General features: G+C 43.1%; 1 protein-coding gene across 1 annotated transcript in view; it reads right to left on the minus strand.

Moving 5' to 3' along the window:
- LOC137640023 (VWFA and cache domain-containing protein 1) overlaps positions 1–15,404 on the minus strand; it is a 447,337-nt gene that overhangs the window by 179,963 nt on the left and 251,970 nt on the right. The window contains 1 exon segment of the mRNA XM_068372387.1: positions 7,517–7,695. Coding sequence (XP_068228488.1) covers positions 7,517–7,695 — 179 coding nt within the window.

Raw genomic sequence — 15,404 nt, forward strand, 5'->3', positions numbered from 1 at the left:
GAGCTAAGGATTTTTTATTTCATTTTAGCAATTATCAAAATAACAAACTTAAAATAAATAAGTACCTGGTAAGGAAGTCGACTTGAACAATTACTCTGCCTTTTTAAGTACGTCTTCCTTACGGAGCCTCGCGATCCTCTTAGGATGCTGAGCGACCCCTAGGAGCTGAAGTATCAAGGGTTGCAACCCATACAACAGGACCTCATCAAAACCTCTAATCTAGGCGCTTCTCAAGAAATGACTTTGACCACCCGCCAAATCAAGTAGGATGCGAAAGGCTTCTTAGCCTTCCGGACAACCCAAAAACAATAATAAAACATTTCAAGAGAAAGATTAAAAAGGTTATGGAATTAGGGAATTGTAGTGGTTGAGCCCTCACCCACTACTACACTCGTTGCTACGAATGGTCCCAGAGTGTAGCAGTTCTCGTAAAGAGACTGGACATTCTTAAGATAAAAAGACGCGAACACTGACTTGCTTTTCCAATAGGTTGCGTCGATTATACTTTGCAGAGATCTATTTTGTTTAAAGGCCACGGAAGTTGCGACAGCTCTAACTTCTTGTGTCCTTACCTTCAGCAAAGCTTGGTCTCCCTCATTCAGATGGGAATGAGCTTCTCGTATTAACAGTCTGATAAAATAGGATAAAGCATTCTTTGACATAGGCAAAGATGGTTTCTTAACTGAACACCATAAAGCTTCAGACGGGCCTCGTAAAGGTTTAGTTCGTTTTAAATAGAACTTAAGAGCTCTTACAGGGCATAAGACTCTTTCTAGTTCATTTCCAACCATACGATAAGTTTGGAATATCGAACGATATTGGCCAAGGCCGAGAAGGCAGCTCGTTTTGGCTAGAAAACCAAGTTGTAGAACATGTAGCCGTTTCGGATGAGAATCCGATGTTCTTGCTGAAGGCATGAATCTCACTGACTCTTTTAGCTGTGGCTAAGCATACCAGGAAAAGAGTCTTTAAGGTGAGATCTTTCAGGGAGGGTGATTGTAGCGGTTCGAACCTGTCTGACATAAGGAATCTTAGTACCACGTCTAAATTCCAACCAGGTGTAACCAAACGACGCTCCTTCGTGGTCTCAAAAGACTTAAGGAGGTCCTGTAGATCTTTATTGTTGGAAAGATCTAAGCCTCTGTGACAGAAGACTGATGCCAACATGCTTCTGTAACCCTTGATAGTGGGAGCTGAAAGAGATCGTTCTTTCCTCAGATATAAGAGGAAGTCAGCTATTTGAGTTACAGAGGTACTGGTCGAGGATACGGATACTGACTTGCACCAGTTTCGGAAGATTTCCCACTTCGATTGGTAGACTCTAAGGGTGGATGTTCTCCTTGCTCTAGCAATCGCTCTGGCTGCCTCCTTCGAAAAGCCTCTAGCTCTCGAGAGTCTTTCGATAGTCTGAAGGCAGTCAGACGAAGAGCGTGGAGGCCTTGGTGTACCTTCTTTACGTGTGGCTGACGTAGAAGGTCCACCCTTAGGGGAAGTGTTCTGGGAACGTCTACTAGCCATCGAAGTACCTCGGTGAACCATTCTCTCGCGGGCCAGAGGGAAGCAACTAGCGTCAACCTTGTCCCTTCGTGAGAGGCGAACTTCTGCAGTACCTTGTTGACAATCTTGAACGGAGGGAATGCATATAGATCTAGATGTGACCAATCTAGGAGAAAGGCATCTATATGAACTGCTGCTGGGTCCGGGATTGGTGAGCAAAATATTGGGAGCCTCTTGGTCATCGAGGTTGCGAAGAGATCTATGGTTGGCTGGCCCCAGGTGGCCCAAAGTCTCTTGCATACATCCTTGTGGAGGGTCCATTCTGTTGGAATTATTTGTCCCTTCCGACTGAGACAATCTGCCATGACATTCAAGTTGCCTTGGATGAACCTCGTTACTAGTGATATGTCTAGACCTTTTGACCAGGTGAGGAGGTCCCTTGCGATCTCGTACAACATCAGAGAGTAGGTCCCTCCTTGCTTGGAGATGTACGCCAAAGCCGTGGTGTTGTCCGAGTTCACCTCCACCACTTTGCCTTGAAGGAGAGACCTGAAGCTTTTCCAGGCCAGACGTACTGCCAGTAGCTCCTTGCAGTTGAAATGCATTGTCCTTTGACTCGAGTTCCATAATCCCGAGCATTCCCGACCGTCTAATGTCGCACCCCAGCCTACGTCCGATGCGTCCGAGAAGAGAACGTGGTTGGGAGTCTGAACAGTCAGGGGAAGACCCTCTCTTAGGTTGATATAGTCCTTTCACCAAGTCAGACAAGACTTTATCTTTTCGGAAACCGGGATCGAGACCGCTTCTAGCGTCTTGTCCTTTTTCCAGTGAAAAGCTAGATGGTATAGAAGAGGACGGAGGTGTAGTCTTCCTAGTGACACAAATTGATCCACGGATGACAGCGTCCCTACCAGACTCATCCACAGCCTGACTGAGCAGCGTTCCTTCTTCAGCATCTTCTGGATGGATAGCAGGGCTGGGGGCTGATCGTCTTGTTCAGCAACGTCCTCATCAGAGGGTTCCTCATCCGAAACTGATGAGGAAACGGCAACGGAGTGGGCAACGTCTGACTCGCTGAATCCGGTCGCACTGGTGGATGCGTGACGGAGCCGGACGCAAAATCATGGAACTGCTGCACAGTCTGTGAACTGTCAACAACCATGGGTGCGCGAGGAAGTACAGCGTCAACCCGAAACTGTCTAGACCGTCTGGGTTGTGCAGTCAACACCCTACCGGGTTGCTGAGGTTGACGCACTGCGTCACAACAAGTCACCTCTGCTGGTTGTTGAACGTCCTGAACGTCAACAACCACCTCCGAGCGTCGCTTAACGTCAACGTGCGGCTGGCAACCCACACTGGGTCGCATCGGTGGAGGAACCACCTCAACTGGCAGACGCGAGTAGGTTACCTCAGCGTCAACAGGGCGCACAACCGACCGGTTGGAAGGTTGTTGGCCAGAAGGTTCTTCTCCGCATTTAAGTCCTCTATCAAGGACGCAAGCTTGGACTGCATGTCTTGCAGCAAAGCCCATTTAGGGTCTACGGGAGCAGGTGTGGCAACAGACGGGGTTAGCGACTGAGGCGGAACCGTTTACCATCCCTGAAAGCCTTGTTATGCGTGACATAATAGTACAGCAAAACTTCAAAGGCTCGACAACAGCTGAGAAGTTGACCTGTAAACAACTTGGAGGGTCTCCTGGCTAGGCGCCAGGGAGAGTCTACCAGAATTGAGAAGTCTATCTGGGCAGAGGCATGAACTCCCAAGCCGAGAACTTCTCTCGTGTCATATCAGACTCTCGCTCTATAAACCAGTTTAAAAGAAGGGAAAGCAAAGGCTGTATCCCCCAAACTCCTCCTGGTGAAAAAACCAGTCGCCTAGCCAACGTAACGCTCTCTAGGAGAGCGAGAGAGCACTAGCTTAAAAACAACGGCTTCGAAGTAGCTAGGCCTAGTGTAAGTTCTGACGTTTAGGCGAACGAGGAGCAGCAGTTACAAGATCCGGACGAAGATCCTTAAAAAAAATCATCATGATTTAATTAAAGTCCATAGGAAGCTAAGCAGCTTAAGGCTCCTCTCCATCTGACAGAGTCCTCAAGGGAATATCAGTAGGAGGGAGAACAGCAACTTCCTCATCTACAGGAACCTTGTCCGATAAAAGCTGAGTCTCTCACTGGTGCATTAGTAGCGGACCAGAACGCAACGTCATGTAACTGCTTGACAGTCTGTGAACTGTCAACAACTGAACTGTCAACCACAACAGGTGCGTGAGGACGTACAGCGTCCACTCGAGACTGCTTTGACTGCCTAGACTGAGCAGTCAAAACAACTCTAGAATGCGGAGGTTGACGCACCACGTCAAAACAAAACAACTTAGACTGTTGTTGTACCTCGCGAACGTCAACGGAAGGTTCCGTGCGTCGCTGAACGTCAACATGCGGCTGGCAGGGTACACTGGAACGCATGGGTGGCGGGACTCTCTCAGCTGGAGTGCGGCAGAAGGTCGCCTCAGCGTCCACAGGACGCACAACCGTGGTTGGTTGTAGGCTAGAGGTTGGTGCAGCGTCAACCTTCTCCGCACGAAAGTCCTGCATCAATGACGTTAACTGAGACTGCATGGTCTGCAGCAAAGACCACTTAGGGTCTACAGGAGCAGGTGCGGCAACAGACGGTGTGACTGCCTGATGCGGTACCGCTTTGCCTCTCTTAGGAGGTGAGCAGTCGTCGGAAGACTGCAGCGAGTCCGAACTGACCCAGTGGCTACAACTGGGCCGTTGGACTTGCGCGGAAGGGACCGACTTGCGCTTAAGAGGCCGCGAGACCTTGGTCCATGGTTTCTTACGAGAAACCTCTTCCGCAGACGAGGAATAAATGGGCTCTCTCGTCTTTGTGTGGGTGGGGCGATCTTGGGTAGATACGCCCGAAACCACGGAGGGAACGTCTGTTCGCTGATTAAAGCCTCTCGAACCCTTTGGTCGTACGACATTGCTTCTCCCCTGGGCTTGGGAGCTTGCAAGAGGTCCCGGACTGGGAGGACGACAGGCACGAACAGACGAACCCTCGGACGCAACACTGTAACACATTGCGCCTCGGACGCAACACTGAAACACTTTGCGTATATCACTTTATCACTTCGATTTTCTGTTTTGCACTTATTTCTACCTGAAAAACGCAATTCTACCCTTCATTAAAAGGTAGTAATTGCGAAATTAGTCGTATAATGCAAGCTCATAATACCAGCAAAAAACAGAAAACATATTTTAAGATAAAAAGAAAAATCAGTGGCTGGGAAAGAGACTAAACACTAGTTCATATAACTACGTTTTCAATCTCTCACCGCACATAGCCTGGGGACGAGAATAAAAACCTAAAAACGTTTTATCCTTCTTCCCCGTACAGAGACTAGGGACGAGAGTAACACGAGAACAACGTTACCCGCTTGAACGGAACGTTTACTCTCCTCTCTCTCCCTCCGTCTCTATCTCTCTCTCTCTTTCTCTCTTGATTTCGCACCTAAGAGAAGAGCCCAATTATATATCGTCAAAAAAACATATTATTTGACTAAAGGAAAAAACTGAAAGGTTTTTCAAATAAAAAGTTCCTTTAAATTAGAATTTAAAACATTTAAGCTAAGAAAGAATAAACAAAACGTCAGAATCGATTTACTCTTACTGCAAAGTGAAACCGTGATACACTCTCTCTCTATCGTAACGATAGAGCGCATGTTGAACGCCCTGAACGTCAACAACTGCGTAGCATAAAAAACTAAACGTTAGTTCATCTTTGAAAACAGTACGAAGACTATCAAAGAAAATCTTTCATAAAATATTACATTTAAAAAGTTTTAAATCCTTAGCTCTTTAAAAGCTATATTACGATATAAAGGGCTCAACGTTGATTAACTTCGGTTTCCAAGTTAGGACCGCCTACTCTCAGGAAAGGTCTATATAAACAAAACATTAAAATTATTTTTATATTTTTATAATAAATGGAAAGTTAATCGAAGAGGCCTAATAAAGGCGGAGAGATATAAAAAAATATAGAGGAAAATCTATAACGTGATATAATTACTAAAAGCCTAAACATACTTCCGTCTAAGGGAAGGGTCGGCCATTTAAAAGTGAAAGAAAGTCCATACTATCTTTGTCACCATAATTAAATCTATCCAAAACGAGTTCAAGTTTTGAGATGAAGATAAAACACCTGCATAGCGAAAGCTCAAAACTAGAAAAGTGTACTTCACCAATAGTTGTGAAAACAAATCCAGTTAGCACAGCGAATTAGTAGGTCTTGCCGGTAGCCCGACAGAGAGAAAATTGAGTTCTTTGTTTACATTGAGTACTGAGTACCTGCACGACAGATGGCGCTGTTGAAGTACACCCCCTACCTGCATAGCGATCGCTGGCGGATTTTTAACGTAGAGTTTTCTGTCGAGCAACAGAGTTGCAGCTTATATAATCACCGGCTAAGTTGAATATTGAAAAATTGACCCCCGCACAAGATACTTAGAGAATGTGGAACAAAATCACTTATAAACAATTCTTTCGTACAACAGTGAATAGGACTGCTAGCAAATCTGAAGCCAGACTGGCTTGAGTTCTGATAACTAACCGTCCAAACTTCAAAATTGAATAATGTACTAAGAGAACTCCTGCCACTCCTTGCCATTTAGGGCTGGTGTTTCACTACTTTAATAGGAGCATGTATCTCGGAAAATTTTTACTAATTTCAGGGCAACCGTCAATGAAATGCGCTTCAGGAGAAGAAGAATTATGGACATCAAGAGAATACAAAAAATAAATCATAAAGTCAATAATGTGTTTAATTTTCAATTTGAAAATTATTTCAGCTTATGATAGAATTAGATCAATCAAATTCCTATTTTTAAGAGAGAGAGAGAGAGAGAGAGAGAGAGAGAGAGAGAGAGAGAGAGAGAGAGAGAGAGAGAGAGAGAGAGAGAGAGAGAGAGAGAGAGAGAGTGTGTGTGTGTGTGTATTATGTTTTAAAGCCTCTTTTATTCCCTTTTATTGATATCTTTAGTAATTGCTTGTAGAATTGTTCCTCAAAAGTAAATTTGAAATCAAGAATCACACCTAGGAACTTGAATGAGTTTTTATCATTTAAAGAGACACCTGTACATGAAAGAATAGTTTTCTACTATAATGCATCCCTACTTTTATAAATGAATTCACTTTGTCCTGGTCAGGTTAAGATCCAGATTTTAATTTCTTCAACTTTCTTATACAGAACCTCTGTGTCAGTAAATTGAATTAACTGTCAACCTATATGGATATCCAACTTGGGTAAGTGGTATTAAATAATGGATATCATTTTATGAAATACTGTAATAGCAATAGCAAAGCTTGGGAAGCAGAGACGAGAATGCTAATGTGGTTTATGGGAATATCCCTGCTTGAAAGATTGGAAAATAATGAAATATGAAGAGGGCAAGTGTAGTAAAGATTAGAGATGATAAGAGTATCATGACACGTGGTTAGAAAAGATGTGATAATTCTAGACTAAGTTTATAATTTTTTTTTAATGTTTCAAGGGGGAGGTGGGTGGAGTTAGTTGAGATGGTGTGGGCATGTGTTGAGGATGGATTGTGGGGAGCGAGTGAGGAGGGCTTGGGAGGAACCTATTATGGGGAGAAGATCAAGAGGGAGGCAGAGAGTGAGATAACAAGATAAGGTGAAAGATGATATGGAGAAAATAGGTTTGGTGAAATAGTATGCCTTTGGTAGAAGGCATCGGAGAGAGTGCATTAGGCAACCAACCCCTTAAGGTAGGGGTAATGGATAGTCTCCTTGAATAGCAGACATATTTGTTTTCTAAGTAATTAAAAAAATAGTGTATCATATAATGAAACTAGTCAAAATCCAATTTTTTGTTTTGTAAAAAAAAATATAATTTTTAATTATAAGAAGGGATTAATTAATCATTCTTTTACTAAGATATAAAATTGACATAAAAAAGTATCTGATGAGGACAGCTATTCAACTAGATTTTTTAAAAATACTTACCTCTCCAATATGTTCATATAAATTTTGAGTGATGTATCTGTGACCTGAGGAGAGATTAACAAGCTCATCTCTGATAATATGGAAACCTGGTGTTTGTTCAAGTAGCAAAATATCTGTAGGCATTAAAGGTAAAGACCATCTTTCCAAACGGCCTAGTTTAGGATGGCTCAAGACATCTCCTGAAAGTATAAATAATAAAATTTAATAAAAAAAAGCCTTACTACCTGTATATAGATATTCATCTTTAGTTTAAATTTATAATACATACAAATGCGAGTTTCTTGACTTTGAAAAAATAAGAAAAATCCTCAACACAGTATACCCTCTTCAATGGGAACAACCACCACAGGCTCACTGTGCGATATCGTGAATTTGAGTGTGTGTGTCCTGTGGTCCAAGAATGACATCTTACCACATGACCCCTTAATATTGAAGTTTAAGTAGCCCTTTGAATAAAAATAAAAACCACAGAAAGCGAGGAAGAAGGAGGGTCCTAATGTGACCTAGAGGTAAGTATTATTAAAGTATAATAGCTAAGTTATATCTATTTGGATGAATTTTAAATATGTTATTTTCATTATAAAATATATTTTTGAACATACTTTACCTGGTAGTTATGTATATAGCTTACGTCCCTGACGTCATAGCAGAAAATTCAAAACTCGTGCCAATCGCCGATTGGATGGTCAGGTGTACCACCTGTGCGCCCCTATCGAGGTTTCTAGAAACCATCCTATGGGTATCCATATTTTCCATGCCTCTAGTCTCTAGAGGGGAGGAGGGGGGGATTTTAATTATACATAACTACCAGGTAAGTATGTTCAAAAATTTATTTTATAATGAAAATAACATTTTTAAACACAAGACTTACCAGGTAATTATGTATATAGCTGATTAACACCTTTGGTAGAGGGTTAGAGACAGCCGATATTGATGGAATTTTACTTACGCATTAATAAACAAACTTAAGGATTCATACTTGATAAAGAAGCTGACTTCAATGAATTCTTTCATTATGTCCACTTTCCTTATGAGATCCAGCAATCCACCCAGGGGGCTGAAGACCTCTAGGAGCTGTCAAACCGGTCTAAAAACCTCTATGTGACAGGACTTCTTCCAATAACCTTGTTCCGGGGCGCTCTCAAGGAACAAATAGAACATCTGACTAAAATCAATGATTGTGGGCAACTGTCGCAATCGCCACAACAACCATAAAAAATATAAAAGTTCCAAGAGAAGAAAAAGGTATTAGGATATGGGAATGTAGTGGAGAGTTCCTTCCCCACTACTGCACTCGCTGTTACGAATGGTCCCAGAGTGTATCTGTCCTCATAAAGTCTGGACATGATTCAAATAGTGTGAAGAGAACACAGATTTACTCCTCCAAAAGGTTGTGTCCATAAAGCTCTGTCACAATCCATTCTGCTTGAAGGCCACTGAAGTTGTTACAGCACTAACTTCATGTGTCTTGATCTTCTAAAAAACTAGAGACAAGTCTCACTGTAAAGCGCATGAGCCTCTCCTATAAGAGTCTGATGAAGAATGAAAGGACATTCTTGACATCTGTAACGAAGGCTACTTAATCGAACCCCAAAGAGCTTTCGACTTGCTCGCAACTCTTACATTCTGCCCAGGAAGCACTACAGGGTTCTTACTGGACACAGGACTCTCTCCAACCCTTCTCCAACCATATCCGAAAGTCGCAAACTCAAAAGCCTTGGATCAAGGTTGAGAAAGGTGATCATTCTTGGCGAGAAAGCCTAACTGCAATGAACAGATAGCTTCGTTATCTCGAAAGCCAACGTTTTACAAAACACATGAATCCACTGATACTTTTAGTTGTCGTGGGACTAACAAAACATAGAATTCATCGTGAGGTCCTAAAAATGAAGAAGAATGAAAGTGCTCAAGCTTGTCACTCATAAGGAACTTCAGGATTATATCCAGACTCCAAACTGGTGAGTCCTTGTTGTTTAGATGTTTCAAACAATTTAAGAAGTTCCTGTAGGACTTTATCAATCGAAAGACATGATACTGTGCCTGACTACAGTCGTAAACACACTCTTGTGAGGATGCACAAATGCGCTTCCTTCGAAGGAATAACAGGAAAACAGCAAACTAAGCTGTAGAGATACTGGAAGAGAAAACAGGGGTGATTCTGAACCAATCTCTAAAACCTCCCATATGGATTGATAAAGCCTGATGGTAGAAGTCTTTAAAGCTCCTATAAAAAGTACCTTTCCAAGAGAGGAATCTGAGAAAAACTACTCTAAAAGGAAGACTCCTAGGAGAGTCCACTATCCACTCCAGTATCTCTGTGAATAGTTCTATACAAGGACAACACTAAAGTCGCCACAGATTCTTGTAGACTTCTCGATGGAGTGTCCATTCTCCAGCTGAGATAGTCTCCCAAACTTCTTTTCCCCCTGAATGAACCTTACAGAAGGATACATTCTTCTCCTTGCCCAGAGAAAAGACTCCTCGCCGTCCCGTAAAGGGACTCGAGTGTGTTTCGCCCTGCTTGGCAAAGAAAACAAATGCTGAGGTAAATCGCCATTGACTTGCCAGCAGTCGTGTTGCTCCCACCTCGAAGCCGAGGTGACGGAACACAACACAAGGCTTAAGGTCCTCTGTTCAAAAAGGGAAGGACGCCTGGAGGATTCCAGGTTGGAGCCTACTGGAAAAGACTGGATCATTCCACCACTGAAGGCAACTTCTTATGCTATCCGAAAAGGACGCATAATGACTCAAGATCTTCTCCTTGTACCAAAATGACTGAGGATGAAAAGGAGAGGACGAAGAAGTTTCACAAAACTATAACAACTTCTAGCTTCCGACTGGCCGGGAAACGAGCCCTGGTCCAGGAAAACTAGGATGAACAGAGATATATCAAGGATCTCAAAGAAAGATTCAAGATGGCTTGCACTGTTCTAAGGGGAGACGTAAAAGCCCGAAAAAACTAGACTCTGAATCCCCATTTGGTGATGGTGTCAGAAGAGACTCGTCTTGTAGACAAGAAGATCCAATTCTTCAAAAAGGCTCAGCGGTCTCTGAAGATCCAACATGTAGCTCGGGAGAACGAGTTCTGAGAAGCCAATCTTCCCTAAACCGGGAGGCTCAGAACTTGAGTGCAGTATACTGTTACATAAGCATTAGATACGTTAACAGTATAGGGGCGGAACTAAAACCAAAACACACAGTCAGACTCTTAGACTCCTCTCTAGAACTGGGAGAGAGGTCTATGGAGCTAAAACTTTAAGAAGGTTTCCCTAAAAAGGAAAAAAGTACTCCTCTTTCAGAAGAAGAACTGACCAAAGGTCTGCTCCGAACTTCCCCCAATGATTGCCAAAAGTAGTAAAGTTTGACTTCTACTGTCTGAAAGCGAAAGCAGTCAGACTCTGCTTTGCCCTGTTCCTTGAAAGTCTGGTAGCCATCCTGCTGAAAGTCATTCCTCGAAAAGCCTGAGAAAAGTTCGGAAAAGGAGATTCTTCTTTTGATTTGCGGCTAAAGAAAAATAGATGAAAAACCTTTCTTGCCGAATCCGAAACCAAATCATAGGTGGCCTTTGGGTAACTTATATGAAAACTCTCTGATCAACTCTACTGAGAATGAGAGGAAGACAGAGATGTGCAAAGAAATTCTATTTCTGAAAGGATGCAACCCCAAGAGGCTGAAACGAACACCTCTGACTTCTTGTATTTCAACTAGAGTTGCATCCCAGATACAAGATTTAGAGGCCAGACCATTTGAAGGAAAACCGAAAGCTGCCTATCCTTGGTCCTTCTGAGACACTATTCAGTCTCTCAACATCCTTAAAGCTCCATTGATTACCTGGTAAGAACCATCTTGGTAAAAAGAGAGACTTCTCGACACCTTCCCAAGTGAAATCAGAGGAAGGCTAATGTGAAGCGACAGGTACAAAAAAGTCTGGAAACTCATCACGAAAAACTTTCATGAGTTCCTTAATCAACTGAAGGACGAAAGGACTAAGGATACTCTCCTTCTGATAAACTCAAATAATTCAAAAGAAGAAAAGTGATCGTCAATGTCTTACTTCTGACAAAAAACTAACGGCAGTAGTGACGTTGTGCAAGACGTCAAATCCCGGAGGATGCTCGCGAACAGAAGGACGCTCGACGTTTAACAGAACACGTCTGGTAAAGGTCCTGACTTCTGGTGTCAAAGAAACCCAGAACATCGCCTCTGTCGCCGCGTTGCTCTAAGGCTAGACGCTCGACTTTGAGGAACTTCGCATCCTTAAAAGTGTCTGTGAACAAAGAGATCGGTGATCTCAACATTCGAATCCACTAGTGTCATCACAAAGTCCGAGGTTCTCATGATCAATGCCATGCCTCATGCTAGATGTTAGACGTCGAACATGTAAGACGTGGCATCTGTAAGTGCGGCGCCAAGCGTCCTGAAAGGCGTGGTGCCGAGCTACCAACAGAGCACGACGGCGAACGTCTTATAAGACATGGCGCTGAAAGGCCTGTAAGACGTGGCGCCGATCATCCTGGAAGACGAGGCGCCAATCGTCCTGGAAGACGAGGCGCCAATCGTCCTGTAAGACGTGGCGCCGAGCGTTCTGGAAGACGAGTCGCTGAGCGTCCTTTAAGATGTTGCGCCGAGTGTACTGAAAGACGTGGCGCCGAACGTCCCGACAGACGACAGACGAGGCGCCGAGCGTCCTGAAAGGCGAGGCGCCGAACGTCCTGAAAGACTAGGCGCCGAGCGATCTAGAAAAATTATCTACATTATGCTACTCGGCGCGTACGGTTAAAAAAGTTCTGTTCAGAGGGTTCTCATGGCCGACTGGCGCTCTGGGACAAAAAACTGAGTCTATATAGGTTATTCTTGTAAGACGTGGCGCCGAGCATCCTGAAAGACGAGGCGCCGAATGTCCTGAAAGACTAGGCGCCGAGCAATCTAGCAAAATGATCTACATTATGCTGCTCGGCGCGTACGGTTAAAAGAGTTCCAATCAGAGGGTTCTCATGGCCGACTGGCGCTCTGGGACAAAAAACCGTGTCTATAAACTTTATTCTTGTAAGACGTGACGCCGAGCGTCCTGAAAGACTAGGCGCCGAACGTCCTGAAAGACTAGGCGCCGAGCGATGTAGCACAATAAACTAAATTATGCTGCTCAGCGCGTACAGTTAAAAGAGTTCCGTTCAGAGGGTTTTCATGGCCGACTGGCACTCTGGGACAAAAAACCGTGTCTATATAGGTTATTCTTGTAAGACACGGCGCCGAGCGTCCTAAAAGGCGAGGCGCCGAACGTCCTGAAAGACTAGGCGCCGAGCGATCTAGCAAAATGATCTACATTATGCTACTCGGCGCGTACTGTTAAAAGAGTTCCGTTCAGAGGGTTCTCATGGCCGACTGGCGCTCTGGGACAAAAAACTGAGTCTATATAGGTTATTCTTGTAAGACGTGGCGCCGAGCATCCTGAAAGACGAGGCGCCGAATGTCCTGAAAGACTAGGCGCCGAGCAATCTAGCAAAATGATCTACATTATGCTGCTCGGCGCGTACGGTTAAAAGAGTTCCGATCAGAGGGTTCTCATGGCCGACTGGCGCTCTGGGACAAAAAACCGTGTCTATAAAGGTTATTCTTGTAAGACGTGGCGCCGAGCGTCCTGAAAGACGAGGCGCTGAACGTCCTGAAAGACTAGGCGCCGAGCGATCTAGCACAATGAACTAAATTATGCTGCTCAGCACGTACAGTTAAAAGAGTTCCGTTCAGAGGGTTTTCATGGCTGACTGGCACTCTGGGACAAAAAACCGTGTCTATATAGGTTATTCTTGTAAGACACGGCGCCGAGCGTCCTGAAAGACGAGGCGCCGAACGTCCTGAAAGACTAGGCGCCGAGCGATCTAGCAAAATGAACTACATTATGCTGTTCGGCGCGTAGAGTTAAAAGAGTTCCGTTCAGAGGGCTCTCATGGCTGACTGGCGCTCTGGAACAAAAAACCGTGTCTATATAGGTTATTCTTGTAAGACCTAGAGCCGAGCGTCCTGAAACATGAGGCACTGAACGTTCTAAAAGATTAGGCGCCGAGCGATCTAACAAAATGAACTACATTATGCTGCTCGGCTGGTACGGTAAAAAAAGTTCCGTTCAGAAAGTTCTCATGGCCGACTGGCACTCTAGGACAAAAAACCGTGTCTATATAGGTTATAGTATTGCTATTACAGTGAACCCTCGCCACTTCGCGGTTCGACCATCGCGGATTCACCACTTCGCGGATTTTTTCCATAACCCATATATATACAGTAATATATATATATATATATATATGTATGCATGTATTTATGTATATATGTATTTATGTATATATGTATGTATGTATATATGTAGGTATGTATATGTGTATACATATAAATATATATATATATATATATATATATATATATATATATATATATATATATATATATATATATATACACATATATATATATATATATATATATATATATATATATATACACACACATATATATATATATATATATATATATATATATATATATATATATATATATATATATATATTTATATATCTAAAGTAGGAAGATGTGATGTAGTTCTAAGGGAAAAGTATGGGAAATATGTCTGGGTAATAAGCAAAGCTCTACCTCCAGTTTGTTTCTTCATTATGATCAGAGATAAATGTAAACAAAACATTGGTTGCCATTTTTTATTGTGCTTTTTAGCGTGTTTAGGAAACTCATGATATAAAATCACCTTTAATATTTGTGCCTGTTTTAGTTTAGGGTACTGTAGTACATGCATTAAGTGTTCTGTACATTAAAAGGTAGTTTGTTAACAGTACTACGTACAAGGGAAGGTTTTAAAAGTCTGAATATACATGTTGAATAAATAGGTAAATATGGTGTCACTACTTCGCGGATTTTCACCTTTCGCGGCCGCGTCTGGAACCTATCTACCGCGATAAACGAGGGTTCACTGTATCAGCATATGTGATGCAATACAAGACTCAAACAGCAGTGTTAGTATGAGACTTTCCCATGCAAGGGCGAGCATTCTGGTAACGTCAACCGGAACGCTTGAGGTGACGTCTGCTCTAGAGCTATAACTAGGCTCTCTCTCGTTTCCTTTCGCCGCTCGACATTCCTTCTCCCAGGGGTTGGGGAGCTTGGAAGAGGTCTAAGGCTAGGATAACAACAGAACCGAGCAGACGCATCCTCCACTGTGCTGATAAAAATTCACTGCACTAATTTAGCACTGAAACTTGCACTTTAAGCTCTTACACAAAAGACTAAACCCTGTCCATTGTCAGAGATCTTACTCTCAGCCAAGGGCTTGAATAAGAATGCAAAATCGTTCATTTCTTGTTCATACAAATTGTAACAAAATATCTTAAAAAATTACACTGATATTTTTTATTGTAAAATAAATTTCTGGGTCGACCTGTGGCGGCCGGTGAAAAGGGTCCTTCTAATATACCTTTTCTGATAAAACCTTCCAATTATACCAGAGAAAGATAAAAGCATGGAATGCAGAGGTTACAACCCTCGCGCGAGCACTTTGTGGGTGTCGTGTATAAGGCAAAGGCGCGTGAAATCCACTATTCACAGGTTGTCTTCCATTTAGTTAATTCCTTCGTCAAAGGGATGGGCCGATACAAAGGCCCTAGCCAACCTACCAGAGCCACGCCACCCACGCCCCGACGCGAGCGCCATCTGAACAACATCCTTCTTTTTGGACTGCGACATTGTGGGAATTTTTTGTGGTGCTCTCGGCTATTTTCACACTCGTGGATTTATTTCGTCATGTCCGAAGCTCCATCTTCACACATTCCAATGTTAAGTACCATAGTTTGTTTTGACAGCTTTTTATAGTACCGGGCTTTTGTTTTAT

Source organism: Palaemon carinicauda, chromosome 4, assembly GCF_036898095.1.
Source record: "Palaemon carinicauda isolate YSFRI2023 chromosome 4, ASM3689809v2, whole genome shotgun sequence".
Lineage (NCBI taxonomy): Eukaryota > Metazoa > Arthropoda > Malacostraca > Decapoda > Palaemonidae > Palaemon > Palaemon carinicauda.